The sequence below is a fragment of the Sprattus sprattus genome (genome assembly GCF_963457725.1).
Source record: "Sprattus sprattus genome assembly, chromosome: 18".
NCBI classification, from domain to species: Eukaryota; Metazoa; Chordata; class Actinopteri; order Clupeiformes; family Clupeidae; genus Sprattus; species Sprattus sprattus.
In genome coordinates, this window is record NC_137916.1 from 12,013,844 (window position 1) to 12,024,923 (window position 11,080).

The 11,080-nt window shown below is 43.6% G+C and overlaps 1 protein-coding gene across 1 annotated transcript; it reads left to right on the plus strand.

The window, feature by feature from the left end:
* Positions 1-2,320: 2,320 nt before the first annotated feature.
* Positions 2,321-6,941, plus strand: mylpfa (myosin light chain, phosphorylatable, fast skeletal muscle a). Its single transcript, XM_080856811.1, has 7 exons — positions 2,321-2,469; positions 3,390-3,488; positions 5,522-5,597; positions 5,829-5,933; positions 6,069-6,147; positions 6,336-6,384; positions 6,550-6,941. The coding sequence occupies exons 1-7, from the start codon at positions 2,467-2,469 to the stop codon at positions 6,655-6,657; spliced, it is 519 nt and encodes a 172-aa protein (XP_080712937.1). The 5' UTR covers positions 2,321-2,466; the 3' UTR covers positions 6,658-6,941.
* The last annotated feature ends 4,139 nt before the right edge of the window (positions 6,942-11,080 follow it).

Here is an 11,080-nt window from a genome sequence, read left to right on the forward strand (position 1 = left end):
CAATTTTGGCACTGATCTTTTACAGAAGATTCATACCTACAGTATATTTGAGTCCAGGTGGAATCAAAGCCCCCTGCCCTCTCCCTCATCCCCTCCCCCACCTCTTGGTCCATCTCAGTTATCTAGGCCATGTATAGCTCAGTCCGAGACTTGATGTGGTCAGTAACACATACGTAAATGTATCAACTTGTCCCCCATGGGAAAAAAGCTGACGGCAAAATCTGGATAGGAATAGATCTAACAGATGGCAAAAAACTAGAGCAAACTACAAAGTATCACACTTAATGTTACAATTCAAAATGAAAAATTGAAAATCTATTTTCAACAATTTTATATCTATTCAATATAGTGGTTTAATACAGTATGTAGAACCACTGAAAGCAGTTGCACTGTAGGTTTAGATCTGGTATCCTAGGAGGTATTTCCACAATGTACGGGTCAAGGAGGTGTTAAAGGTCAAAGCTCAGTAATGAAGACCTGACAACAAAGGCAATCATCAGCAGGTGTTCAAGGACAGGGCTGGAAATCCTTTTTAATTCAATCATAACTTCCATCAACCAGACCCCTGGTGTCTCTCTGTTGCTCTCTCTCTCTTCCTCTTACACTCACACACACACACACACACACACATAAGCACCAAAGAGTGAGTGGGTACAAAACTTTGTGCCCTCTTTGATTCAATGTGACTTTGGAAAGCCCTTTCTTGTTCGATAGAGGGGCCTAATATAACCCAGAGGAATGTGTGTTTGCAGAGGTATTAGGGACAGGTGGGACAGATCAATGGAGGAACAAAGAGTGTTGTGTGAGTCAGACGATGGCACAAAAGCACCGCCAGCAAAACGAGGGGAGTAGCATGAAAGGAGGTACCATATTTACAAGACAGAGAGCAGGAAACGGTTGTAGAGAAGAAAGGAGAATTCAGGGAGACGGAGGTGGAGGGGGAGGAGGACGAGGCGGGGGCTCTGGAAACAGAGAACCAGTTGATTGATGAGGAGGGCGCATGCCGAGAAGAATAGCGGGTGCAGAAGGAGCAGACGAGTTTGTTTTGCTATTTCAGTGCTCCTCAGCTGGTACCCTCCCCTCCCCTGAGGACCGTCCAACTGCCCAAGGCATCCCTCCCTCCCAAACGCTCAACGTTAATGCTCACACCCTCCAAGGCCTCCGAGATGTCCGTGGTAATCCCCTCAGGCAGGGGCCAAGAAAGAGATCGCCTGGATGGTTAAGTCATGGCAGGTCCATTTTCACAATCCTTTTAGGAGAGATGCAGAAAAAAAATAGACATGCAGACAGACAGGCCAACAGACAGACAGACAGAAACAGAGACAGAGAGAGAGAGACAGAGCTCGCAGTGCACAACTCAAACATGGATAGGGTGGGCATTTTAGGACATCCCAATACAGGGAAGGCTATTACTCTTATTTTAGATTAAGGATTTGCTACATGGTCCAAGTCAGAGGTTAAGGCATCGTGAGATTGTCTTGAAAGGGTGGCTAGGGGACTCCTAGTTTACCATTAGGGCACTTCCCTAACAACCTTCCAAGTGAACCACTCATTGACCTGTTGGGCAACTGTGATAAACACTGAGAAACAAGGACATGCCATTCAGTGGCTTACATCACGTCCAGTGTAGGACCAGAGCTGATGGGTTTGAATGGGATGAGACTAAAAAAGACAAGGATGTAAAAACTTTTGAAAGGAGAAGTTTGAATCAGGTGGATATGCACTGAAGCCATAAAGTATGGTGTTGTTGTGAACGTGACGTGTTGCCATGGGCTTTTATTCCGAGGGGTTATCATCATAACTTGATGGAGAACAAAGAGTGTGCAAGCAGGATGTGATGGCACCATAAAAAAACATCCTGGATTTCAAAGAAAATAAACATGCAGGTAAAAAAAAAAAAGATGCAGTCCTTCAGCTGCTGAGGATACGGAATGTTAAATGTGCTTTACGTGTGGACTGGACATTGCACTCCAAAAATATATTTGATGTGCGTCTGCAAGGGGGTGCAGATATGGAGGCCAGAGTCTGGGTCGGCAGTGGCAGTGGTAGTGGAAAGGAGAGTAGGGGGCATGGGGTCTGACAAGCAGCATGACAGCCCCCCCATATCCATATTAGTCCACGTGGGACATGGACCTTACCGCCAAATCCCCAGGGTATCAGGTTCCCTCCATTCCAAGACTTCAGCGTCTATTTCTGATTAGTGGTAAGTCGATAGGGCCACACTTCTTCTGCCCCTCCGTCACTTTCCCCTACCTCATCTGTTCCTCTCATCCATGTCTCTTTTTCTTTCTCTCTCTCTCTCTCTTCCTCTCTCTCTCACTATACGCACAACCAAACTTGAAATTGGGGATATATTTAGTTGGGCGGCTCAGAGGTATAAAAGCCTTTGGGGCCAGGTCTCTACGCGGCGTCAGACAAGTCTTCTCCTCACGAGCTTCCAACAGTCCTATCACATAGCAGCTCAAGATGGTGAGTAACCTTTGTCTGCCCCTTTTGTCTGGCATCAACTTCCTGCCAAATCCTGTGGTCCCCGTGGATGGGTGACCAGCCTTGTGGAGATGACTTTGCTACATTGGTTAATTTCAGGGAATTTCAGAGGAGACCCATGCAAAACAAATAACCAATACAGGCATTTCTGTTTACACTGTGGTGTGGCGCTGCTATGGAAACACTGCTAAATGCAAAACAAGAATTTGGGATCAACTACCTACCTATCTTTTTTTTGCAGCGTTGGAGTTTTTTTTTTGTTGCAAACCCCTGGATATTTCTTTACCGAACAGGATATCTTTATTTGAATTGAATCTTTTAATTTAGTATATCTTTAATTTGGTTGCAGGAATTCACATTTGACTCTGAAGTCATATGTAGTCTAGAAAAACTTTACCACTCTATATGGCACGCTTAGGTGCCAGTGAATCCAAAGAGGGAATGGTGGCAATTTGCTGTCATTGTTCCTTAGAGACAGACAGACAGACAGACAGACAGACAGACAGACAGACAGACAGACAGACAGACAGACAGACAGACAGACAGACAGACAGACAGACAGACAGACAGACAGACAGACAGACAGACAGACAGACAGACAGACAGACAGACAGACAGACAGACAGACAGACAGACAGACAGACAGACAGACAGACAGAAACACAATATTTATATGAAGAACAGTTCAGTTCCAGCCAGCATCACATCACCCCTTTTTGAAAATGTTTGGAAAATGTAGGTCCACATCCTTGCATTGGCTGTTCCAGTGATATGTAGGTTACTAGGCTTCATGCGAAAGTAAACTTATCCAGTGATAAATGTAGAAGTGTTTGTTTTCACTGTGTTCATGTAACAAAACAGTGAGTTTGTACCCTTAACCCTTGTTGTATGGTTCATCTCAGGCACCCAAGAAAGCCAAGAGGAGGGGAGCAGCATCTTCAGAGGGTTCATCCAATGTGTTCTCCATGTTTGAGCAGAGCCAGATTCAGGAGTACAAAGAGGTGATTATTTCGCACTCTTTACAGCTCTTTTTCACACCTCGTGAAGATAAGAAGTGGGTCAGGGCTGAGGAATCTGTTCAGGAAGTCATATCTATAAAGGCGTCACTCATGTATGAACAGTTACAGAGTAACAATGTCTTCAGGCTACGAGGCTATACTGTTACATTTGAAAAATGGAATTCATCACACTTGGATTTAATTACGTCTGTGTGGGATCAGTTCTAAAGTCATGGTCAGGGTCCTCTTCAAGGCCAGGCCCAGAGAGCCTCATTACCAAAAGCAGAGCTCTGTGTCTGACTCTATTTTCTACTTCACATTGTTTCCTCTGTTAAATATTGATGCGTTTTAAGCAACCATGCTATCCCATCTCACTCATCAGGGGTTACTAACCATGAGAATGTCGTTAGTAGGCAGCTATGGGGTTTCTGTCGCCCTGCGAGGCGCCCAGGGGCTCCTTCACCCCTGACCTCCCATCTGTCAGTCACTCCTCTCAGCTCCTCAGCACTAATCCTCCGTCATGGCCCAGTCAGTGGGGAGAGGAGCAGCTGAGGGATGGGATGGCACGAAAGAGGGAGACAGAGAGAGAGAGAGAGAGAGGGAGAGAGAGAGAGAGAGGGTGAAAATTAAAGATGTGTACAGGAAGGCTGAGAAAGATAGATAGGAGCTGGTAGTTAGAGTGTAAAAAGAATGAAGGGAAGGTGAGAAAGAATAAGGGAGACCAGGTTCATTTGAAACATACATGAGGTGAGAGAAAGAGGCAACTTGGGGAAGAAGAACGAAGGCAGAGCAGAGAAAGCAGAGCTGAGACAAGGGGATGGGATCGCAGAGACAACAGAGGACATGGTGCAGATAGGGACAAGCAGCGCGTAAGATCCAGAGGTGTGAGACTGAGGAGGTGAGAGCGAGTGCATGTAAAAGTTTAGCACATTAAATTCAAATTATGTCAGAAGACTCAGTGTCAGCAGGGACTGGCCACCCATGAAAGCGGAGAGGGTCTGAATCACGGACAGCTCATGATCATGCTCATCCAAAGTTCTGATTTATACACATACTTAGAATCAGAGTTCTGATTTATACACATACTTAGACTCAATTTGAGATGATTAGAGCTATTTGAGACTGTGTACTTCAACAGTTTCCTCCACATAAAAAAACCTGCGTGTGTGTGTGTGTGTGTGTGAAAAGCAGCTGTGTAGTTGAATGCTTGAAACATTGGATTGCAAGACTTAAGGTTACAGAGGTAGTGAAAAGAGACAGTTTGAGTCATCTGTAAGATGCAAAATATGGGATTACATACAGTTTGTGACAGAGATGGTGGCTGCAAGACAGAGGAGATCAAGATGAAGGTCTAAACATGTGTGAAGAGACAAGCTACGAGAAGCAATAGAGTTATTTTTAGGATGGGGATTAGTTGGTAATGAGTCAAAAAGAGGAGGCAGTGTGTGTGTGGGTGTGCATGTGTGTGTTTGTGTGTGTGTTCCCGGAGTGGTTGCACTTGGGTAAGGGGATCCAGCCTCCTTAAGCACCACACAGGGAATGTCTGACATGACAGTTGGAATTGACTCAACAAATGAAAATAGAGGGCTGTCTGGGGGCGATGGATTGCTGGGGGCAGTGAAAGGGTGTGGTGTGGGTTATGGTAGTGAGAGGCGAGCAGTTGCTTTATTAAGATCAAGATTATAGGGTCATCTTCGGTTTCAGAACTGGGAGAGCTTTTTAAGATGGGGCTAGGGGTAACATGAACACTTGTCAGATGAAAGATGGCAGAATGTTTATTGATTTGTTCTATCTAGGTCAGTGTAGAAGCCTTCCACAACTAGGCAACTGTGCACAACGGAGTGTTGCATATGCCATTCACTAGGCATATACAAATTCCACAATATTATTCAATATTATTATTATGTAATTACCTGTATTCATCACAGCTGTGCGCACAAGTCACAGTGAGAAATACACAAATTTTCAGAACAAGACACCACGATAGAAAATCTCACTGTGACCAAATCCCTATGCTTTCCTGTTCCCTCTGTTAGGCCTTCACAATCATTGACCAGAACAGAGACGGTATCATCAGCAAGGATGACCTTAGGGACGTCCTGGCCTCACTGGGTGAGTCGGATTCCCATTCACACTGAGACCCTTTAGAATTCCGTTCACTAATATTTTCAAGGTTGGCCTACCAGGAATGGCACAGCGAACTTGACCTCTGAGGTTTTGTTATGTTTTGTTGCCAAGCTATGTGAGCGGTTGTGTGGCCGATTGTGTGTGTGTATGTGTGTGTGTGTGTGTGTGTGTGTGTGTGCAAACGATCCTAACTCTACTGTGTGACTGCTCCAATAGGCCAGCTGAACACGAAGAATGAGGAGCTGGAGGCCATGGTTAAGGAGGCCCCAGGCCCCATCAACTTCACCGTCTTCCTGACCATGTTCGGCGAGAAGCTGAAGGGTATGTTTACCCATTTGTCCTCTTTCACTTTGCGCTTCTTTCGTTCTTTCTCAAACAGTCTCCCATTTCTGTGTCTCTCACACACTTGAGTGAATGAACCTTGTCAGGTAAAATCCCTCTCTCCCACCCCCCCAGGTGCTGACCCTGAGGACGTCATTGTGTCTGCCTTCAAGGTGCTGGACCCTGAGGCCACTGGCTCAGTCAAGAAGGAATTGTGAGTTCTACTGTCATCTTTCCTGAGAATAGACATATACTGTAGCTACAATAACTACCTAGCTAGTAAGCTAATAAGGCTGTTAGCTAGTTCGATAGGACAAAATAATAAAGGTCATTTTAATTGTATTATTCTGAACAGGAACTCTTATCTAAGCTAAAACAAGTCTTTATCTTTTCTTTCCCCAGCCTTGAGGAGCTTCTGACTACCCAGTGCGACAGGTTCACCGCTGAGGAGGTGGGTTAACATTCTACCTCAAGTCGATCCAATCTTGCTTTTCAAGGACCAATTATCATGAATAGTCTCTTGTCTTCTTCTCTTACTCTCTCTTCTTGTGTCCCTTTCCCACCTTCATCCCCCTATCTACCTCTTTATCCTATTTTCTCTTGCTCCCCCTTTTAGATGAAAAACCTGTGGGCCGCCTTCCCCCCAGATGTGGCTGGCAATGTTGACTACAAGAACGTCTGCTACGTCATCACACACGGAGAGGAGAAGGAGGAGGGGGCGTAAGAAACGGATTGAAGAACAGAAAATGAAGAGAAAAAATACACATCCCTCATTGCTCTACCTTCCCGATCCTTTCTTTGTCTTCCTCTTTTTTTTTCCAACGCCGCGTTCCTTCCCCTCCACTCTCTTCCCTTTATAATTCTTGTCTTGCTCACCTGTGGGAACTCTCGCTCACCCAAAGGATCTAAAGACTCTAAACTGAGAGAGCAGAGGGGGCCCATAAGGGGGTCTGTCATGTATGTAAGTGGGGGCAATGGGATTATTTTCAATAAAATGATCTAATACCACTCCCTTTCTCTTTCTCACTCCTCTTTGCTCACACGTCCTTACATGCACCCATTCCCCCGGTTACCAGAACCAGAATGTGTCTGATTGTGAGTGTGTGTGCGCCTCTGCTTTGGCTACATCTATAGCTGATCCATAAATTGGTGGAACTCCACAGCTGCTGGGAAGACAGCAGCCAAACAGCTGTTTTGTGGTGTACACACAATCAAAAACCCTTCTTCAGTTGAAACTTTTTAGGTCTGGGCAGTCCGTTATGGAGAAAAGAGGAGCTAAAACAGTTCCCTGTAAGTGATTGCAGCTGTTTATTGAGAGGGTGAAAGATATAGACTGCCCCAAAGGGAGGAAAAGAAGGAGCAAAAGAATCATACCATCTTCGCTCTACTTCTCCTCGCCCTTCCCCCTTTCCTCCTGTGTCTTTTTTGAACACCACCTCCCTCTCCTTTGCTTTATACATCTAGGTTTCCCTGCCTATGTCAGACAAATACCTCTGTAAGTAATAAAACCAGTCAAACTGTGTCCAGCGTCTGTGTTTTGTACATGCTCTCTGAAGCTTCCTCGCACAAGGTAGTGTTAGAAGGGGGGAGACAGCACCCTCCTGTGGGCATACACTATGGTGTGCACGACACTCCAGTGGCTCAAAGACACATGCCCTGATGGAGATGATACAAGGTTTGGATTAGAAATATGGTCTGGAAATACCTTGCAGGGTTACTATCTTATCCATCAACAAGCCAGGACTAAAACTCACACAATTACGCTAGTGGTGAATAGATATAGGTTTCACAGCTCAGTGTATGACTAACTGTAAAGCATTGCTCATACTGAAGTTGATTGTACAAGGACCTGCCCATCCATTTCATCTGTGAAATTTCTCTTACCCACCAAGCAGAAACAGAAAACATGTTCCCCACAACAAACACCAAAGTGGAACATGAAATGAGGAAGTTTCATGTCCGTGCCAGGTGCTCCGCATTACCATAGAACAAAACAAACTACACCACAATCTCTACCGCTTCCATTTCAAGGTTTCAGAGACAAATGAGTATTTATGAATCCAGGGCTATTTCAAGGCATATATGAGGCCTTTGTGTCTAAACCTGCAAATATTAAGTGGCTTACTGATTTATATTCCTTCACATGTTAAGACTGCAGTACCTGATTCTAGACACACTGATTCTAATTATGGAACCCTGCAAAGAAATACATCCAAATTAACTGAAAAAACACTTACACAGTTTAATATAATTATGGTTTATTATTATTATTATTTCATCACAACTGTTCTTCATCATCATAATTATTCATTAAATACGTCATGTGTAGATTCTCTTCTGCTGTTAAGGAATGATTCTTAATCTACCATGTTATTTTCTGACACTGATGCATTGGATGTAAACTCAAAAACAAACTGACAGACGGCACAGAAACAAAAACATGGGAGACTGGAGTGGAAGACGTGCCATGTGATAAAAAAAAAAAAGACAAAAAAAAGAAAGAAAAAAAAAGTTACAAAAAGTTTAAAAGGCAAATTCAAAGAAAAGAAATGGCCCTAATGTAAAAAGTGCTCCACTCCTCTAGTGCCAGGTGTAAATAAGAAATGATGCGTTTCCTGCCTTGTACGTGACAGTGCTTTTGTGTGTGCATGTTTGCGCTTTTGTGTCCGTGACATTTCATTTGGATTCCAACTTCAACAAGTGAAAGGAGCACTTCAGTCTTTCCTTCTTGTGTTGGACCGTTTCCTCTGGCCATTTTGACCCTCTGCACAGAGTAACCCTGTTCTTCATGACGCACGGCCCCCTGGGACTGAGAGGGTACTACGCTGAATGTTCAGTTGTTGTCGTTGTCATGATAACTGAAACCATCAACGCTCTCTGCTAAAGCCACAACATCAGCACAGGTATGACAGGTGACATCCCTCTGGGGCACTGAGTGCTGAGCTGCTTATCATAAGGAGGGCGGTAAGCATTGCATAGACAAACTTAGTTTGATTAGCGCACAGTAGTGGCTGTTCAGGCATCATCCACATTATCTAAAACTTCAGCACTGTTAAAACCCCACTAAAAGCAGGCATGACAATTAGAAAAAAAAAAAAAAACCAAAATGAAAAATTGTACCAGGACAAAAAGGGAATGGCACCCCTACGCCAGTCCCCAAATGCTAGTTAAGACAAACGCAGAGACGGACAGAAAAGAGAAGAGAACAGTACACTTTGTCTACGTTTCCATTGCACTGGCACGACACGAACAGAGGTCATCATGTCCAATCAACGTAAGGAGTGTCAGTAATCTACGTTAGTTACAGTATCCCACTAGCGCCTCCCCCTGACCCAAATCTACCAAGGGTATCGCACGCAAGTGTGTGTGTGTGTGTGTGTGTGTGTGTGTGTGACACTAATAACACTGAGTTTACGGGGCAGAGTGAATTTAATACAGTGATTTCTTCACCACAATGCCAGCAACGTCAGGGTGCCCTTGCACCTCCGATACAGGACCCTTCAGTTTGAGGTTCATCTCTGACAAGATGATTTTTCCATTTCAAACACGGAGATGCTGTTTTGAGCATCAATGTAAAGTAATGGAGGACTATTTCCTATAGGTTTCGCCTGCTGATCAGGCAGTCTCAACATACCAAGTTGGGATACACATGAAACGGGTGTACGCCACCGTTAAAGCTAAAGAAATATGACGGTCTCTCCTGATCACCCCAAATCAAAGCATTAGTTCCGTAATACTGTCATGCGTCAAACTGCTGATTCATGGACACCATCATAATCTCCAAAAGGGGATTTGTTCTTCCAGATTATGGGAATATGAATGTGCAAACAAAACTTAAATAAAAAAAAAACAACAAAACAAAAAGCATAAAAACCGTAACTCTTATTCCAGTCAAGCAGGCCTCCATTTTGCTGGCACTAAAAAAAACAATAATAATAATAAAAAAAAAAACTAAATAAGCTGCAAGGTAGGAATAGTATACAATACATAGCAGATCTGATTAAATTAACACAATTTATACACTGATACATTACAAACCCATAAGGTTAGAAGGCAGTTAATGCTACAAGTTCTGCACCAACCCTGACCACCGAAGGGTCCTAACGCACGCTGGGTTAAGTACTCAAACGATTCAGCTGAATAGATCTACTGTACATTAAATACAGAAGTGGTTAATTAGTGAGGGGGCTTTCAGCTGATTAATAATGTCATAATTATAATAACAACAATATTGATCAAGGATTCAGTGCAAAAATCAAAACTAATCCTTCATTATCTGGAACACTAACAAGCAATTCTGACAAGCCTCTGGAGTCTTGCAGAGTACTATGAACCTTCATATAAATAGCATGATGTTTTTACAAAATAAAAACTGTAAATACATTGTTGAATCTTTTCTCGGACACACCTCGCCAGGAAAACAAGCATGAAATATTGCTCAATGCTTTCTCTCCTGCTTCTCTTCAGTCACAAAAAAAATAATATCAACCTTTATCAACCTCTATCACCTGATAAGCCAGGGTCCAGTATGAGTTCAACTCCTAACGGGGACACTGTTTCAACATACATTCCTCGAAAACAATGACAGGCAGATGTGCTCTCATGAGACCTGACCACAATTTCCAGTTCAAAACCAAAAGCATGAGGATAAAGATGAAGATGACTATGACCATGATGGCGTTAGAATATGGGATAGGGGTGTGTTGCTAAGTGACTGCATGTGCGATGATGACCTATGAGAAACCGTGCCCATCAGTGGTACTCCCTCACTAGTCCAAAAGAAAGTGAGTAAGACTGGTTACAAGAGGGACTGGAAAAAGAGAAGCTCTCTTCTGTAGCCTGAGGTGGTGAAGAGAGGCGTCTCTTTCCTTCCCTCAGCGAGCACACAGTTAATGATCGATCTGTAAACACACAGGAACAAGCTCAGTAGGGGTCCAGTCAGAACGGACTTCAAAAAAGAAAACAAAGTTACTAAACTAAAATGCTTTGAAAAACAAAACAATGTTAAAGACTATTTCCCTAAGTGTTTTTTTTTGTTGAGAAAACACTGAAAACATCTATTACTTCATAGGTCCAGGACAACACCATGCACCAGGCCAACTCCAAAATGTCCCTTCCTAAAGTTTTTTTTAACCTCCCCTGCTCTC